The sequence below is a fragment of the Dryas octopetala genome, chromosome 5, assembly GCF_963921425.1.
Source record: "Dryas octopetala chromosome 5, drDryOcto1.1, whole genome shotgun sequence".
In the NCBI taxonomy this organism is placed as follows: Eukaryota; Viridiplantae; Streptophyta; class Magnoliopsida; order Rosales; family Rosaceae; genus Dryas; species Dryas octopetala.
In genome coordinates this window covers 16130431-16150201 of record NC_141370.1, presented here as the reverse complement: position 1 = coordinate 16150201, position 19771 = coordinate 16130431, and the positions used below count along the sequence as shown (strand labels likewise).

Here is a 19771-nt window from a genome sequence, read left to right as displayed (position 1 = left end):
TTTTTTTTTTTTTACTAATATGAGGAATTTAATATGAATGACAAGTAAATGATAAGTTGATAACACATATAAAGTTGATATAAAGTAAATAATATTTATCTTCGCAATCGGAATAGCATTGATTAGGCTATGCAAAAGTGGCGCTTTTTCTTTTCGAAAAAGTGGCGCCTTTTCCCGAGCATTTGTATCGGTGCCGCGTAAATTCTGCGATCCTCCGGGCCTGCATATGGTCCAGACGTTTCTGCTCCATGGGGCCCAGATAGGGCCCACTCACTCAGAGAGAAGCCCTGGACAGTCCATATCATTTCTGGCCCACCTCAACCCACTCATTCTCGCTCCAAGTCCAACCTTTCCCACCCTTTTTGGTTTTTTAATAATAAAAATGAATTTAAAATATAAAGTTGATATTCTTCTAATCGTCTCTCTCAATCACTCTCTCTCTCTTCTGATTCGGCGTCTTTTCTCGGCAGCCCCTTGATGGCTTCTCGGATCGCATAAACCATCAACATCAAATCACCAATCCCCATAATTCACTCTCTCTCAATCTCCAAACGGACCCCAATCGCCATGGCCCGAAGATCCGTGCAGCTCCTAACCCACCTCCTAAAAATGAAGCCAAACATGATCACAACCCGATCCGTAACCTACATGCCCCGACCCGGCGACGGCGCTCCGCGCACCGTGACGCTAATCCCCGGCGATGGAATCGGCCCCATGGTTACCGGCGCCGTAGAGCAGGTCATGGACGCGATGCACGCGCCGGTGTACTTTGAGAAGTACGATGTCCACGGCAACATGCCCAAGGTCCCGGAGGAGGTGATGGAGTCGATCAAGAAGAACAAGGTGTGCCTGAAGGGAGGGCTGGCGACGCCGATGGGCGGCGGCGTGAGCTCGCTGAATATGCAGCTGAGGCGCGAGCTCGATCTCTACGCTTCGCTCGTCAACTGCTTCAATCTGCCTGGCTTGGTTACAAAGCATGAGAATGTTGACATTGTGGTGATTAGGGAAAACACCGAGGGCGAGTACTCGGGGCTCGAGCACGAGGTCATTCCTGGCGTCGTTGAAAGCCTTAAGGTATCAAATACTGGTATTTCTTAATGTTTGATTCTGTTCAATTTATTGTTGTTATCGGGTTTTTTGTTGATTATTGATTGAATTTGTGGTGCTGTTGTTTAATTATGTGGAATCGAATGCATTTACCAGTAAACCCAATATTTGTTGGGCATTAATGTATTATTATATTGTAATTAACTATGTTTAACATTGGTGATTGCATTTATCAAAATTATTTAAATAAGGATGAGTATGTGTGACACATCACACCTGTTTGGTAATGTTACACCATGGTAGTGACTAGTGGGCAAAATTATACTCTCTCATACAATTCATTGTTGGGATTGTACCCTTCCTATGTGGTCCCACATGAAAATGATAGAAAATTCAGATCTGTGCATTGCAGGAATTGTAGGCTTCTCATTGCAAGTGATATAGTCCCAATTTTTATTGTGATATTGAAGTTTTTGGTACTGGTTAAGTGGTCATTGATTTTATTGTATTTTTTATTGAATTAGTGATATTTGTAGTGAAATTAACTGGGCCAATAGTGATATTTGAGAATTCAGTCTGAATAAAGCGATTCAACTGTTGCAGCAGGAATCCACGGCTCCATTCAGCCATCGCTTGCTTGATGGGTTTCTTCCTCTTTACAAAATTTCCCTTGTATTTTCTTCCAATTTGAAGGGGTGTTTTTTATTTTTTCTGTTATCTCCTCTATATTGCATAGTCTGGGAATATATTTGTCACTTATACTTACTCTTTTGCTAGGTGATCACAAAGTTCTGTTCAGAGCGTATTGCTAGATATGCTTTTGAGTATGCTTACCTGAACAACAGAAAGAAGGTGACTGCTGTGCACAAAGCAAACATTATGAAACTTGCAGATGGTCTGTTCTTGGAGTCCTGTCGTGAGGTGGCCTCTTATTATCCCGGGATCACGTACAATGAAATAATTGTGGACAACTGCTGCATGCAACTTGTTTCCAAGCCTGAGCAATTTGATGTCATGGTATGCCAATTACATTCAGTAAATATGATTGTTGGTATGCAACGTAGCTTGCCTGGTTACATTTGTCCATTTATGTGATTATTAGAAAAAGAGAGTCCTCATGGTAAACATAGGGAATTACTGTACCAGAATGGATAAATAAAAATATGCTGTATCTCTTTACTATTATTGTCTGGGCATGTAGGGCCTTCTTTTAACAGAGAACTTTTGAGCAGCCAAGGATGCCTCAGAGATAAGGCATGTGTTATGAGGGTGGGGAGATAAACCCATTTGGTGCATTATTTTTATAAGAAGAACCTGATTTTATGAAACATTGTACCTTTTGGTTTTTAGGAAGAAAAAAAAATGATGCATGTTTTGCATTGCAGAAAGTAGGGAGTTTTTTCACACTAGAAAAAAAAAAAGGGGAAAGAAAAGAAAATATTAGAGAGAAATAAAATTAAAATTAGTGCAGCGTGGGTTTTCCTTCTCATCTTGACAAATTGTTGTTTTTAACAATTCTACTAAATTGAGCTATCTGTTATTTAAATCTAAGAGGGAGAAAGGGTTATGTGGCTGAAGTAGTCTGATTTACATTTTACAGGTAACACCAAATCTTTATGGTAATCTAGTTGCAAATACAGCAGCTGGTATTGCTGGTGGCACAGGTGTCATGCCAGGAGGTATATCGGTTCAAATATTTCAATTATATTCCATCCGTGGTCTCTTAAAATTATAGGGAAAAGAAATTTTGCTCCATTTTCCAACATTTTGTTTCTTGTTGGAAATTAATAATATTGATAGTTCTGGTGTTTTGCTTGCAGGCAATGTTGGGGCTGATTATGCTGTTTTTGAGCAAGGCGCTTCAGCAGGAAACGTGGGAAATCAGAAAATAATTGAGAAGAAGAAAGCAAACCCAGTGGCCCTGCTTCTTTCATCTGCCATGATGTTGAGACATCTGCAATTTCCTTCCTTCGCGGATCGATTAGAAACGGCTGTGGCACGAGTAATATTAGAAGGTAAGTGCAGGACAAAGGACCTTGGAGGACAGAGCACTACCCAAGAGGTTGTTGATGGGGTCATTGCTGCCTTAGATTGACAGAGAAGGTATTCTTCAGCTACTGTTCATTCCTTTAGAGTTTTTGGTTTGGCATGGGAGTTTACCAGCCATATTTTTTTTGAACATCAACATAATTCTTTGATTGGTCTCTAGCTATTTACAATTTTGGTTTAAATAAATTCTCAAAGATGAAAAGTGATCTGGTGTTTTTCAATACAAAATCCGTGATTATGTCTTATGCTCACCAACTTGTCTATCTTGTCTTCCAATTTATTACAAACTATACAGACACATCCTACCTTTTTAATACCAGTAGGCCAATGTCGTTAGCTTTTTAAAGTAGTCCATTGACTTTAATCTGGTGAAGTCTTGAAGAGTATGCATTGCGGTTAACACAACACAATAACACGATTCAAACCTGACACAATAAATTTGAGTTCATTGTTACTTGACACGAGTTTATAAATAATAAATAGTTTAGATTAGTGTAAAAATAAGTGATTGACAATCTTTATATAATACTAGTTAAATAGATTTATTGTCTCTCCCACTCTGAAACAATGGTGACTCTGCCACTCATGAACAGAATAGAGTTTGATCTCATAAGGTTTCGGCTTCAAAAGTTCAGGACCACGTTTGAATCCTCACCCTCATATTTACTAGCTCGCTGCATGTGAAAAGAGGACATGGAGGCATTTCAGCAGTTCAAAGATGAATTCATCATGAATCAGGAAACAGTAAGAAAACCAAAAAACAAAAAACAAAAAAACAAAAAAACAAAACTGGCTTTTGCATAAGATTACAGAGCATCAATTACTACTCATTGGCAAGAAGCCCAAAATGTCACTATTAATAGTCATTATCTAAAAAGAGGTCATAATTAATTAATTAGATTAGATTAGAACACTGCTAATTGCCCAACGTCTCTCTCTACATGATCTTAACAGATGCCAGAAACGTGCCCCTCAGTTTCTCAACATTCTTCAACGAGCATTGTGAAGAGCCGACCTTTCTCGGCAATTTCTTCTAGTATCATCGAATAGTGCAATATCCTGAAACCTGCCTCCAGCAATTAAATAAATAGGAAATTTTAAAAGAGAGTCATTTTGTAGTTTTCATTATAGACATTTAGTGTTACTTAGATTCTTAAAAACATAATTATTAAGTAAAGCTCAAGCTCTCCTCGAATGGTGCTCTCGAGCTCCTCCTCAAGCAATCTTTTCAGTTTGAGCACTATTTGAGGGTAGCATTTTCAAAACTCTAGAAAAATGGGCTAACAATAATACTAGAAACACCGATTATTGTTTCAACTTTTTAAATCCTCATAATCTTATGTGGTCATATCTAGGCCCACTTTATATCTCATTTATATAACCTGTCATCAGTAATCAAAAGTTGAGATAACCATTATTGGTGCCTTTAGTATTAATTAAGAGCTAAATGGCTTAAATTTTTTGACTATTTAGGGGTAATGCTATTTTTACTATCTCAAGTGACCACTTAAAAGATGATCTCTCTAATACTGTTTAATACACGTGTGACCTATTTATGTGGGTCCTACCTATACTAGAGAGATGGTTAATTAGGTGATAAGATGATATGGTATAAATAGTTTAGAGTGATGCTATTTACAGACTTTTTTTTTTCTCTTTGCATATCCTTCTCTTTCATTTATTAAATTACAATTATAACCTCTAACCCAAATAACCATAATACCCTTGTTACACACCCCAAACCAGCCATCACAACCTCCCAGTCTACACCCACCCCGACCTCACCTTCGTCGGTGCCGATGCCACCCCATGCTGGCGCTTCTCATTCTCTCTCCTTTCTTCCTTTCTCCCTCTGGTCTCTCTCATCTCTTCCTTTCTCTATCTCTCTTCTGTTCCTCTCTGTCCTTACCCCGACCCCACCCTCAGCCACCCCTGCCGCCGGCAAGGTTGCCCGCGGTTCAACCTTCTAGTTCTATTCTTTCTCTCATCTGTCTCTTCTCTCTCCATTTCCCTCTCTCTTCTCTGTCCTCTGTTCCAGATCGGTGACACCCAGCCTCTCCCTACCCCAATCCTCCTCATGCAGCCCAGTGACCTCGCCTAGGGAAAGATAGAGTGTGCGAAGGAGAAGGAGAAGGAGAAAGAGAAAGAGAAAGAGAGAGAGAACAAAATGATTTTTTGGCCAGAGAAGCTACAAGGTGGGAAGATCATTTTGGTGCAGGGGGTGGGTTGGCTGTGGGTGTGCCAGAGGTGGAATGGGCTGGGTTGGCTGTGGGTGTGGGTGTGGGTGTGTTTTTTTTTTTTTTTGGTGAGTGGGTATTTAGGAATTTTGGGGGTTTGTTTTGAGAATTGTAAAATTTAAAAAATTTTATAGTGTGTAAGAGTAGAGGTTGTGCAAAAAAAAAAAAAAAAAGATGTGCAAAAAAAAAAAAATTGTGTACAAATAGCAACACTCATATTTTATTCATTTTGCAAACATTTTTGTAGGGGTCACCAAAAAGCCCAAGGCCCGAAGCCCACCTAGCCCATTGGGCCCGAAATTTGGGCCGGCTCGGCCCGGCCCGAATAGTCATTGGGCTGGACTTGGGCTCTTCCCTTGAAGCCCACAGGCTGCCCGAAGCCCGGCCAGCTTAGGCCCTTCCGAAGCCCATTTACACACAATATATCTTCAATAAAAAAAATAGTATTTTGAATATGCTGTGAATCGAACATAAGACCTCATGGAACAAACTTCAACTCTCAACTAATTGAGCTGACTAGTTTATTTGTCTAATTGGTGAATCAGAACATATTTAATAGGTTTTTCGTTTGTATACTATAATAAATTATTAATATGCTTATTAAGTTATTATATAATACTATAATCAATGTTAGTAAATAGTAATAGTGTAAACTGTGTAATACCATAAATAATAAACTTTTAAAATTATATACAACATTACAAATTTACAAATATAGTTATTAAAGTTATTATAATAAACTTTTATAATACAACTATAATTAAAGTTATTAAACCACGATTGTTCATTAATTCAACGATTTGAACCATTCATTTTATATGTTGATAATCAAAGATCATTCTTTCCTACCCGTTCGAATGTTCGATTATCATTAAAAAAACCACGATCATTTATTAATTCGACCACCGTTACGTCACTTTTACATCTCCAATTGAGCTAATTTTTTGCAAGGATTCTCTTTGAGTGGGGAACTAAAGTTTGAACGGGTCGGATTGTTGAAAACATGATCGATATGTGAGATTCTACATATAAATACACTTGAAGAGTATAATTCTAATAACTTTCCTGTTGAAACCTTGTCGTTTCCATAATTATGAAGACCACAACGTGATTTCAACAATCTGACCCGTTCATTTTCTATGTTCATAGTCGAATATCATTTTTACAAAAAATCGGCCAAATCGAAATTCATCTACCCATTCGATCATCATTAGAAAAAACCACGATCGTTCATTAATTCGACACCGTTATGTCACTTTTACATTTCTGATTGAGCTAATTTTTTGCATGAATTATCTTTGAGTGAGAAACTAAAATTTGAATAGTTCGGATCGTTGAAAACACAATTGTATCATTTGTTTATAAAAATATGTAATAAAATATATAATAAAACATATGTACATTTATGTTTTATTATAGTTGTAATGTTGTATATAATTTTAAAAATTTATTATTTATGGTAGTACACTATTACTAATATAATAGTATTATATAATAACTTAATAAACATATTAATAATTTATTGAAGTAAACAAACGAAAGAGCTATTAAATATGTTATGATTCATAAATTTGACAAATAAACTAGTCAGCTCAGTTCGTTGAGAGTTGAAACTTGTTATGTGAGGTCTTATGTTCAAATCACAACATAGCCAAAATCCTATATTTTTTTATTAAAGATATATATGTGTCTAAACAGGCTTTGGGCCCATTCTGGGCCGACCGTTCAGGCCTAATCCGGCCTGGCCCTTTAAGCCCGCAAGCCAAAGCCCGCCCCATCGGGCCTTGGGTTTGTGTATTAAAGCCCAAGCCCAGCCTGGCCCGGTCCAAAAACCCTATTGAGCTCCTATAATTTAGGCCTAAGCTCGGACTAAACCTGAAAAATTTGGGCCGGACTATTCTGATCCGGCCCACTACCGACCCCTACATTTTTGCAATAAATTAGATCTTATAAAAGGATGACAATCTAATATGCATGAAGTTGAGATAGTAACGGGCACACATCTGGCAGAACCTCTTGGCGTGGGCCTGGCAGACCTTGCTGCGCTGGTAACGCTGCCTGGCCCTTAATCAAGTCCACACAACATCCATCAGCCTGACAACACAGAGCCGAAGCCCTAGCACTAGCACTACTCCTAGGCTCCTAGCATCTTTATCACTTCCTCTTCTTCTGATTCATCACTCAGCCTTGTCATTTTCTGAAACCAGGAATAATTGAGAAAAAACACTAATAATCCAAATTCCCAAAATCTACTACACCCAAATCCAATCCTAACTATAAAATTAAGAATTAAACTCTGAGAGAGAGAGAGAGAGAGAGAGAGAGAGAGAGAGAGAGAGAGAGAGAGAGAGAGAGAGATGAAACTTACAATTAGAATGTTTTGAGATGTGTATTTTTTTGCTGAGCATTGCTGGGTGAGTGAATTGGGGTCAACTGAGAATGAGAGGAATTACTTATCAGTCAGAAAAGGGACTGGGCTAGTGTGGCAGAATTGGCTCTAGTTGTTGGGTTTTCTGAGCATGGTGGATATTAGATAAGGGGTGGGCTATACTAGAAGCTGGGCTAAGAGTAACCAACTCTAAGTCTACCAACTAGGAACTTTGGAAGTAGAGAAAGACCTAGGTTAGGTACACAACAAGCAAAGTGTCACGGGCTCACTTTTTACGCAGCGGAATTTGCCCGTGCGGCGCCAAGATTCCTCTGAATCAAGACCAGCCATCCTTTCTCTTTGCTCTTTTCAAGATTTCGACCCATTCGTTGCCTCCTTGAGGTTTGCCAACAAGAACTACTCATCCTGAGTCTCGCTCGTAGCGACTATACGATTGCTTCCTTGTGTCAAGGTTCTCAGCCAAGACACTCGCCCGATCGATAGGTTCTTATGACGCCGGCATTCCATTCTCACATGTCGGGTCATACTTTGTTCCCACGTCTCATTTGTCATGGCACTAAGGGCTAGCTCGCGCCCATAGTCCTTTCCTCGAGTTGAACATGCAAGCCAACTTGCATGCATGCCACCCGAGTGAGCAACTCTTCTCCGATGCCCCACGTTAGCTTTCTCTCTTTGGCACGGGGTCGCCCTTCCCGTGCCTGCTAGCATCATCTATGTTGCATGGCCGAACCCAAGCCGATGCCCTCGTTGAGTACTACATGGCCAATGTGCACCATGAAGTCTCCGGGAGTTCACATCTAGTTGGCGTGATGTGCATACGGCGCGGCATAAGGAAATTCCCCTTGTAGCCTCGTGTGCGCGCGCCCAGCGCAATACAAGCACTCCCGCTCGCTTGTACTGTCCGTGGGACCTCCTGTCCCACGGAGACACATGACCGCCCTCCGGAAGTCATGTGCCCGCCCCCTAGGTCCCCTCCGGTTCCTAGAGTAGCTCGCTTAACGCTCCATGGGTGTGGGCGTCGGGGGTGGTGGAGAGCTTGACACCATGTCTCCCCCTAAAGAGCATTTTATGCCTTTCTTCACAAAATAGGAGGAAACATCAACATGCGCGAGGAGTCATAATTGGCCATAATTAATTCATCCGAACTCCGAATGACGAGCCGTCAGTTGCGTTGGACTCGTTTCGACCTCCTGGATTTACCGGTAGTCTCCGGGAGTTCACATCTAGTTGGCGTGATGTGCATACGGCGCGGCATAAGGAAATTCCCCTTGTAGCCTCGTGTGCGCGCGCCCAGCGCAATACAAGCACTCCCGCTCGCTTGTACTGTCCGTGGGACCTCCTGTCCCACGGAGACACATGACCGCCCTCCGGAAGTCATGTGCCCGCCCCCTAGGTCCCCTCCGGTTCCTAGAGTAGCTCGCTTAACGCTCCATGGGTGTGGGCGTCGGGGGTGGTGGAGAGCTTGACACCATGTCTCCCCCTAAAGAGCATTTTATGCCTTTCTTCACAAAATAGGAGGAAACATCAACATGCGCGAGGAGTCATAATTGGCCATAATTAATTCATCCGAACTCCGAATGACGAGCCGTCAGTTGCGTTGGACTCGTTTCGACCTCCTGGATTTACCGGTATTTTTAGATTTCCCAAATTCCAACCGGAAGATCCCGAAACAGCCAAATTACGAAATTACCCTTACACGCGCGCAACCCGGCCACTCTTCGCCAAACGGATGCCATTCTCTTGGCATTTGACCCTCCATACTTCATATTAATGTCACGGAAGCACAACTCTAAGTGCGGACCGTGACACAAAGCATAAACAAATTTGAAAGTTTCTTGCATTCCCATCCAGAGTGGAAGAATACACTTTCCCTTCCCTGAAAAAAGGCATAATAAAATTATCAATATTCCAACTGGTTCTCATAAACCCTAGCAATAATCCAACTACTGTCATCATTTATTATTTTATGGAGAAAATGTGGTGCTAAGATTTGATACATCCTATATAGCAAAAGTGAATGGCAGTGATTGTGCTTAGACCTTTGGGAATGGATTTGTTTATAAAAGTTTCATGCCACCTTATTATATACATTATATTAGACCATTAAAGTGTGAATTTGATATATGTCCATATGGAGGATTATGCGGATCACACTATAAGAAAGAGTGTTGTTATTTGCACACCTTTTTTTCACTTTTTCTTACTTCACACCCTCACACTCCTTTCACAATTAAATTTTCTCATACACACACCTTTCTTAATTATCATAATATCTCTATTTTATCTATTTCCAAAAAAAAAAAAAAAAACACAACCAGCCCCTCCCTCTTCCTCCCCCGGCCACCGACCACCTCCCCACTCCACCCGACTCACCTAGCCCCTCTCCTCTCCTCTATCTCTCCTTCCTTCTCCCCTCCGAACATCCATTTAAAAAAAAAAAAATTTGCAAGTTGGCTGGGCTTGAGCTTTCCGGCAGGTGTGAATGGTTGGCCAGTAAGGGCAGTTCTGGGGAGTAATGGTCGGCCTATGGGGAGTATTTTCAGACTGGTGGGGTGACTGGTGGTGGCAGGAGGAAGGAGTGGTGGTGTTGGGATGGCTATGTGCGCATGGAGTCGCGCGCTAGCTAGCGGTGGAGGCTGGGTTAGAGTGTCGGGGAAGAGAGAGGGAGCTTTTGGCGGGGTTCTCGCCGCCTGGTTCGCCGGCGAACATGTCGGACTGAGAGTTGTAGAGAGAGTGAGGGCTGGGGTTGGGTTTCAGGGAGAGAGAAAAATGAGGGGATGGGGATGGGGATGGGGATGGGGATGGGGTGGTTGGTGGGGTAAGAGGGAAGGAGAGAGAGGGGCGGGCTGGGGTGGTCGGCGGTTGGTTCCTCATGGGGGTGGGTGCTGTAATGGAGTTTTGGGTAATTTTATTTTAGGTGTTTTTTGTTATTTCACAATTTAATTTATGGGGTGTGCAAAAAGAAAAAAAACAGAGTGTGCAAATAGCAGCACTCGTAAGAAAAGACTTTTTTTTTTTTTGTGTGTAGTCTGAATCAGAAAAGTATTTAATCTGAACTTTGAGCCAAAAACATGTGACTTTATTATATGGGAAACTTAGCTACGAGTCTATGACTCATAAGCAAGGAAAAGGACCATAAGACCTGGTCATTACCAAATCCAAACAAGCAAAGTCTTTATCAACTTGTCACATGTCATTGGTTATGTTCAGCTCAACTACTGAACTACCCCTTAACTTGAAACGAAGGGGTGGGTAACCAAACAAATTATAGATATTATTCGGAAAATTTTCTAGTGCAAATTCGTGTGTCGTACATTTTTCTAACCTTTGGATTTGACGAGCTCGGTTTTTCAGGTTTGTAAACCCCTAAATCTACTTGCATAGAATATGAATTCACACTGTAAAGTGTAAACGAACTCACATAATCCATATAAACTCATACTATAAAAGATTCACCATTATGTGAAGAATATAAGGAAGATAACACTCAATACTATATTAGATTTTAACTTGAAACCTTTAAAAAATGAACCATATATTATTCATATATTAGATCACACTTATCGTTTATCAACCTCGAGACTCTGAGAGCGAACATGAACAACCACTTGTGACTTATGGCTGAAGACAATCCAACAACAGATTATCAGTCAGCCATCTCCTTGTGATCTCTGTCAATCACTATGAACCGCTTGGTCAAGAACTCATGGACTCGCTTGGTTTCTACTTTCAGTCGCTACCACTTGAGAGCAACTCAATACTACCGTGAATGTTCAAACTTTTCTGGGAATTCTGAGCCAGAGTCATGGAATTCAATGGGGGGTCTAGTTCGGTGCTCAGCAAATCACCTTCCTTTGTCTCCCATAGGGTTCTTGGAGCGAGCTGCAAAGGCCTACACAGACAGGACCTCTCTGGTCTATGGTTCTCTCAAATACACTTGGGGTCAAACCCATCAGCGCTGTCTCAAATTAGCTTCTGCTCTGACCCAGTTGGGAATTTCCCATGGGGATGTGGTGAGCTTTGGTTCTTATATTTTGTTTGGGTTTCTTACTTGGTATTATGGACATGACTGTGCTCATTTTTCTTCTTCTAGTTTTTCCCATTTCAGAATAGTATGTTTTTTTTTTCGGATAGAACTCTAAAATTTTATTGAAATTATCAGTCAATTGAAATTGTAGTTCAAGCCTCTGTTCATGTTTGGCCATTCAATTGTTTAAGCAGGTTGCTACTTTGGCCCCCAATGTCCCAGCTATGTATGAGCTGCATTTTGCAGTCCCAATGGCTGGGGCAGTTCTTTGTACACTAAATGCACGCCTTGACTCAGCTATGATATCTGCCCTGCTCAGTCATTCTGAAGCCAAAGTCATCTTTGTAGACTACCAGTTACTTGAAATTGCCCATGGAGCACTTGATCTTCTTGCCCAAAAAACAGATACAAAGCCACCCATTTTAGTTTTAATTGCTGATTCTGATGGGTCATCTCCCACCAGAGGTACTTCAAATACCTATGAATATGAAAATCTTCTGGAAATTGGAAGTAATGGGTTTGAGATAAGAAGACCAAAGAGTGAATGGGATCCAATCAGTGTAAATTATACCTCTGGCACAACATCAAGGCCAAAAGGGGTTGTTTATAGTTACCGGGGTGCTTATCTCAACGCGTTGGCAACGGTTCTACTTCATGGAATAGGCTCAATGCCTGTTTATCTGTGGACTGTGCCTATGTTTCACTGCCATGGGTGGTGTCTCATTTGGGGGGTGGCTGCTCAGGGTGGCACTAACATATGCCTCAGAAAAGTCACTCCAAAAGACATATTTGACAACATAGCTCTATACAATGTGACACACATGGGAGGGGCACCAACTGTCCTGAACATGATTGTTAATTCACGGGTCAGTGACCGGAGGCAACTTCCTCACAAGGTGGAAGTAATGACGGGCGGTTCACCACCCCTACCACAGATCCTTTTCAAGATGGAAGAAATGGGTTTTGGTGTGAATCACTTGTATGGTCTCACAGAGACTCATGGTCCAGGGACTTATTGCTCATGGAAACCTGAGTGGGATTCTCTGCCTTCCAATGAAAGGTCCAAGCTTAAAGCTCGACAAGGGGTGCCCCATCTTGGTCTAGAAGAGGTTGACATCAAAGATCCTGTCACTATGGAAAGTGTACCCCCTGATGGTAAAACAATGGGTGAAATTATGCTCAGGGGAAACACTGTTATGAGTGGTTATCTTAAGGACTTGAAAGCAACAGAGGAGGCTTTTAGAGGTGGATGGTTTCGAAGTGGCGATCTAGCTGTGAAACATCCTGATAACTACATAGAAGTAAAGGATCGCTTGAAGGACATAATTATATCTGGGGGAGAGAACATAAGCACAGTTGAGGTGGAAACAATTCTGTTTAGCCATCCAGCAGTCCTTGAGGCAGCAGTTGTTGCACGGCCGGATGACCATTGGGGGCAGACTCCTTGTGCATTTGTGAAATTGAAGGAGGGATTTGATGCAAATGCTCAAGAACTAATCGATTTTTGCCGGGATCATCTACCTCATTATATGGCTCCCCGGACAGTCATTTTCGATGATATACCAAAAACTGCAACCGGAAAGATACAAAAGGTTATTCTAAGAGAAAAAGCAAAGGCCTTGGGGAGCTGATAAGTACAAGGAATATGGCCACGTCACGCCACTATGTTGTTGCATAGTCTGCATGATTTAGTATTCAGCACTGGTCAATTAGTTTCCTCTTGTTTAGAATGCACTTTCCCATTTTCCTTCCTTACTTTTAGCACCAGTATGCATGTTTTCCTTGTTTCCCTTAATTATAGGACCTATATGCACGTTTCTTCTTGTAAGTTGTAAGGCTATATGTAGCCAAGTGAATTAATGAGAAAAGGATAGTCAGTTTATCCAGAAGTCTTCTCTCTGTTCCTCACCTTCTCTTTTCCCTTCTCTCTACACCTTTTCCACTCTTAACTCATTCGTAACAGGAGCCTCTCTTGAATGAGTTGTAACAAGTTTCATTGCATTTATGCTGAAAGTTCCTTAAAATGAAGCTACAGTACAAATCCATTTATGATGAAGATTATATCAATTAGTACAACCATACATAGGTGATCCTTTTGGGGCCTTTAGCTCATGTGGTGGCCTGTGCAGGATGTTGTTCCAGATTGAATCGGATAATGTAGGGATAGGAAATGGAACCACAGTAGAGGTAGTTTCCAATCTTGACCCCACTTGAAATGTGTGACAACCCAGGATCATAATAGTGAGCAGTAGGTTCCCCTTCCAAATTAACAGCAAATAAACCACCATTCTTCTCCATATGTGCTCTGCCTACGTACTTCACCATGATTGCCACAACTTTTCGAATAAAAGGATATCTAAGTACTAGATTCCAAGCAGGTGTAACCTCCTGCCAATTTAGCATTTAAAAAACGTCAATGAATTGGGTCATTCTAGTGTACCCGGAATTGTGCTTGTTGTGACGTGTGAGTCAAAGAGTAGTAAATTTATGATACTCATAGCTCAGAACGTAGTAGTAAAAGAGTAGTAAATACTCTTAACCACTACAAAATGAATTACCGTGGCCAACGCAATCCAGTAATGGCCTTCCCCATCATATCTGATATTATCAGGGAAGCCAGGCAAATTGTCAATGAAACTTTCTACACTCCCCTTTTTGCTGCCTTGGAGGTAGTACTTCTTACACCTTCTCCTGCAATATCAACCATTGAAGACAGTCAAAAACTCGGTCCCTATTTACACAACCCATAAAGTCTAACACTTTACAGTTCCTTTCAAAGAAATTATACATGACAGTTTCACAGAAGACCACGTGGTTTTGGTCTGGAGAGACTGCAACCCCATTAGCAAAGTAGAGGTGGTGGACCAGCACTTTGGTCTCTTTGGTTTTTGGATCATAGCTCAGTAATCTACCATGGGGTCTACCCTCTAGAACGTCCCATATGAAGTCTTGGAAGCTGTATTTATATGAAGCATCTGTGAAGTAAATCATGCCATCTTGTGCTACATCTACGCCATCTGTTAGCTTAAATTTTACACCCTCAGCCTCATCTGTCAGCAGTTGCACTGTGCCATTCTCACTTACCTTCAGTAGCCCCTGATCGATATGCACCACACATTTTTGTTAATAATCCATGCACGAACTATTTCCTTTAAAATAATATTACAAGTCATGCCATATCAAATTTGTTCATTTAATAGTGTCAGAACAGATGTCATGCCATATCAAAGTTTTACTTGTCAAAAATAAATGATGTTAGTGAGTCCGGATTATAATGTTAAGAGTAACCAAATTTTCAATGTGTCGATATATATATATATATATAAACATTTTACTTATTAGTAATAAATAACGTATAATAAATTTGAATTTGTATAAATGAGACATCACCACATCATTCGATGAATATAATTTGATAAATAAATTTAGTAAATGTAGCATTAGTACTTGAGTCGAGATTTTAATAAGAGCAATATTATACTCACCAAATTTGTTCACTATATAATATGTCGATATTTTATTTATTCAAATCTAAACGACTAAACTCATTCTAAATTTCATTATTTGTCACCAACAAATAAGTTACTGAGTCAAGTAATACTCTAAACAAATTTAGTGAATCTATCATTACAAATTTACAACTTACATCCTTATTGTTTAAACAAATAAAATATTGTTATATAATTTAGGTGACCAAAATTTAAACAGTAAATTTAATGATGGTATGAGTTGACCTTTTCTGTGTCAGCCACAAGAAGCTCCCCGTGATGTCCGTGAGCGAGTCCGAGCGGTCTCCCGCCTGTGTGAACCCAGTTCTCCACCACCGAGTCAGCAGCCGACTCGTTCAACGTGACTCGCTTGACCCACCCGTCCCCACAACCCGTGTAAATCAGCCCCGACTTTGAATCGTAAGCAACGTCTTCCGGCGCCACTAAGACCCCGGTACCCACAAACTCCGACCCTTTGAGCATGTGAGCATTAAGAGTTGGAGCAGCCGCGACTCGCTGGGTCAACTCGTGAAGCGGCAGAGGAGCTGGGTCGAACGAGTCGAGTTGGTATAGGAGCACAGCTGCCAGCACGGGACCCAGGATTGAGAAGATGAGCAAAGTGAAGGGCCATGATGATGATGTTTTGGTTGTTGCTTGGGAGGTTGGGGAAGGTGAGTCGTGGCTATTTGACTCGGGCATTGGGTGGTGAGTTATAGGGACTCGGCCCAGAAAATTGGATGGATGTGTGTGTGTGTGTGTGTGTGTAAGTGTGAGAGGAGAGCAAGCGAGTGGGTTTATAGTTAAGGCTAGTAGGGGAATTCATTTATGTTAGGGTCAAGGATATGGAAATTTGCAACTTCGAGGTTGAAATTTAGGAATTCTTTATTTGGTAAATATGCATGTCACTGTTGTGGTGTGATATTATACAGTGCCGGCCGTGAAGGGGGGCATGGAGTGCGACGGCCTAAGGCCCACCTTCAAGAGGAGTGCCCACAAATTTTTATATTATGTATATATATATATATTTTTTCAAAAATAATTGTTGAGTCTATGTATAATGTTTTCGTTGCAATTAGGCCCTTCTACTTGTGCCAGATATCTAGTTTTTTTCTTTGGGCTTAGGCCCCCTTTGTACTAAAAAAACAAAAGTAGGCCCCTTCTAAGATATAAGTTTGAATTCTGTAACCTATTTTTTCTTGATTATTAGTTGAAATCCACCTTTTTATTTCTTTTTATTTTCTTAACTTGTATTTGGCCAACTTGCTTCATTTTTTTCCTTGGCTTCTCACATGAATCACAAGAGAAGCAAGCCAACATCCTCATCTGCATGACAGTGGGTTATTTTTGCCCTTGGGTTTACACCTCTTCGCTTTTTTTCTTTTTCTTTTTTTCATCAAAAGTATATACTTTTTTTTGAAAAGTTGGATTCAAAAAGCATGTTTACTTTGAATTGGCAAAGACGGATCTCTGCCTCTCCATATAGTCTTGTGGAAAATTGGGGTTTTTTTGTGTGTGTGTGTGTGTGTGTTCTCCACGGGCCCTTTTAATTTGAAAGAAATTAGAGAAGTTTCATTGAAGCAAAAAAGTAATTAATGTTTGAGTGTATGTTTTTCCCTTTTAATTTTTCTTTTATATTTCTATAAATTATTATTATTTTTCAATTATTTTCTTGATATTCAATCAAAAATTTCCTAATTAATTTATTGATGTAATCGAAAATTTCCTAATTAATTTTTTGTCAATTATAAATTGTTTTGCAAAAGATTTTATTAAAGGCACAATTTAGATTTTGCCTGAGCCTTCCAAAAGTCAGGATCGGCCCTGGTGATATTTTCTCCTTTTGGATACAGATTGTTCTGGACCTTTTGGTGTGTCATTGAATCATCGATGGCGATGCATGCCCAACAGCCAAGAAGATATGCATGTTAATGTCAACTAGAAAAATAGAAGACATATATAATATAATATAATATAATATGGGTGATGATTTCAACATTCTAATTTTATACGTTTGTATTTTTTCTTTTAATTTTATGTCTTAATAATTGAGCAAATAAAAGAAAAGAGTGCAAGGTACAAATAAGACCGGTCAAAGAAACTAGGAGGCCCTAGACAAAAATCAAAGTTGAGGCCTTTTGTATAAATAAAAAAATTAATAATAAAAAATTGTTGGACAAAAATTTATCACCTGTTGTAAATATCATTATTTATGTGGCTGTCTATTATCATGTTTAATATTTATCTCATGTATTATATAGAATAATTGTATAGATAATTAAGAGAAGTCTAATTCATTGTAAAATAGGAGACCTTAAAAGGTCTATCCTAGGTCATCCAAGAGCCTATAAATAAGGCCTTATGTGAATAAGAAAGACACTCTAATTTATCTCCAATTCTCTCTTATGTTCTTTCTATATTTCTCTTTATTTTATAACACGTTATCAACACGAAAATGCTCCGTATTGTTTTAAGATGTCGGCTGTAGGTCGTATTCTTCCTTTAATGAAACTTTTCTCTCTTGGAAATCGTAAGGCGATGGATGGAAGAGGTGGCAATCGTGATACTGCATTCGTTTATTTCTTTTTCATTATTTATCATATCTTGACGTTGACTTATGTTCTTTGTATGTGAATTACATATCATTTATGTCTTATTCATTATGAACTGACTATTTGGCTTGAGATGATACTAGAATACAATGATGATTTGAACTATATTAAATCCCTGCAATACATGGAGGTTGGCACAATACATAAAGGCGTAAGGCCGCCTGATCTAATTCTGGGCAATTAGATTTATCATGGTTGTTTTCCCATACTGTTTTCCGGATTGATCTATAGTCCATACTGTTTTCCTCATACTTATTCAAGATTCATCTAAATGTTTATTAATTGATTCTTGTATATCCATATCTACTGCTTACGATTGTGCCTCTCATGCATTATATTGCCTATATCTAATATGCCATGATTGCTTTACATCTCTGTACGTTTCTATCAATTAATGTTTGATTGATATTATATATTCATTGGTTCATTAATTTTGGATGAATTGGTTTTATATACCTTATTGCCATTAATGCTTTACTGGAATATCCAAGCTTATTACCGATTGAACAATTTATTAATTAATTTGTATACATATACTCTTATATACTATTGTTCATCATATAAGAGATGTAGATCAAATTATTTGATCCCACAAAAGAGATCGGAACATACAATTCTTTGATCCATACAAGGACCTGAAGTTCCTTGATCCATACAAGGACCAAAATTCTGAACCCGAAGTTTCAGATATATCCAAATAGATGAACCTACAATTTATGGATCATAAAATTATGAACCAGAAGTTTTATAATTAATATGATTATAATATAATTTTCTTATGCAATTTTACTGTCAATATTATTTTAATTATGTTTATGTTCCACTATCCGTTCTATATTATTTATTCATACATAAATGAGATAAGGGCCTGAAGTTCCTTATTCTCAACATTATAAAGACTTGAAGTTCTTTAACCTTAATTATTATAAAGGCCTGGTTCCTTATCATACGATCCAATCGAAACCTGAAGTTTCCCGATCCAATCGAAACCTGAAGTTTCATGATGATTGGTCAATATTGGAACCATATGCAATGAAGTACACGTTCGATGATAGTGTATATACGACATATTCGATCATTGATGTCTTGATATTGTTATACACTCGGTTTTGCTTTATATATGATATACACAATGATTATCATATATTATATTAGGACCTGAAACTCCTTGATTTTGATTAATCATATAATTATACGAAGATCTGAATTTCTTCCATTTTTATGAGGACCATAAGTTCTTTGGTTCTTATCATGTGATCAAATCATAATCTTGAAGTGTCTTGTTTTTATTATATATAATAAAAACTCGAAGTTCTTCAATCTTTATCCAATCGTGTAACTAAATGAGAACCTGAAGTTTCTCAATCTCTATATACAAATCATGACCCGAAGTTTGTTGATTCATTTTATTGGAACCAAAAGTTTCCATAGTCTATTTTAATGCAATGTTTTACAATTTCTGCTTTAATTTAATCGCTCTGTTTATTTCCTTATTTTAATTCTTAGCGATGCATTATTTTTATATGGACCTGTAGTCCTAAACATCGACCCTGAAGCTTGGAGCATAGACATCATTTTGAACTTGAAATTCTAATTAATGCAGCCTTAACCCTAAAGTTTTGAGCAATTTATTTTGGCCTGAAGTTCAAAATATATGAATCTTGTTAAGAACCAGAAGTTCTAACATAGTACATACATAAAGGAAATAAGGACTTGAAGTCTAAATATATATGAACCTGAAGTTCAAAACTCAAACATTTTAGACTCAGAAGTTTACAAATTAAATTTAAGTCCATGTTTTAAATCTGAAACCTGAAGTTTCAAAAATATATTAATGTGACATGATGAGCAAATATTTAGAACTCGAAGTTCTAACCTACTCCAAATTTGTGGTTTTGGGAATACATGAGAACATATTATTTGTA

General features: G+C 39.1%; 3 protein-coding genes across 3 annotated transcripts; 2 read left to right on the top strand and 1 right to left on the bottom strand.

The window, feature by feature from the left end:
- Positions 1-467: 467 nt before the first annotated feature.
- On the top strand, positions 468-3325 carry LOC147284917 (isocitrate dehydrogenase [NAD] regulatory subunit 3, mitochondrial). Its single transcript, XM_086244477.1, has 4 exons — positions 468-1074; positions 1825-2064; positions 2648-2726; positions 2868-3325. Exons 1-4 carry the CDS (start codon positions 568-570, stop codon positions 3140-3142), a joined length of 1101 nt encoding a protein of 366 aa, XP_086100603.1. The 5' UTR covers positions 468-567; the 3' UTR covers positions 3143-3325.
- A 7737-nt stretch (positions 3326-11062) lies between these two features.
- Positions 11063-13644, top strand: LOC147284916 (isovalerate--CoA ligase AAE2-like). The gene is made up of 2 exons (XM_086243739.1): positions 11063-11735; positions 11944-13644. The coding sequence occupies exons 1-2, from the start codon at positions 11406-11408 to the stop codon at positions 13378-13380; spliced, it is 1767 nt and encodes a 588-aa protein (XP_086099865.1). The 5' UTR covers positions 11063-11405; the 3' UTR covers positions 13381-13644.
- Positions 13645-13726: 82 nt separating this feature from the next.
- LOC147284915 (protein STRICTOSIDINE SYNTHASE-LIKE 5-like) lies at positions 13727-16048 on the bottom strand. The gene is made up of 4 exons (XM_086243740.1): positions 15484-16048; positions 14538-14845; positions 14308-14440; positions 13727-14137 (listed from the first exon to the last, which is right to left on the bottom strand). Exons 1-4 carry the CDS (start codon positions 15934-15936, stop codon positions 13859-13861), a joined length of 1173 nt encoding a protein of 390 aa, XP_086099866.1. The 5' UTR covers positions 15937-16048; the 3' UTR covers positions 13727-13858.
- Between the last annotated feature and the right edge of the window lie 3723 nt (positions 16049-19771).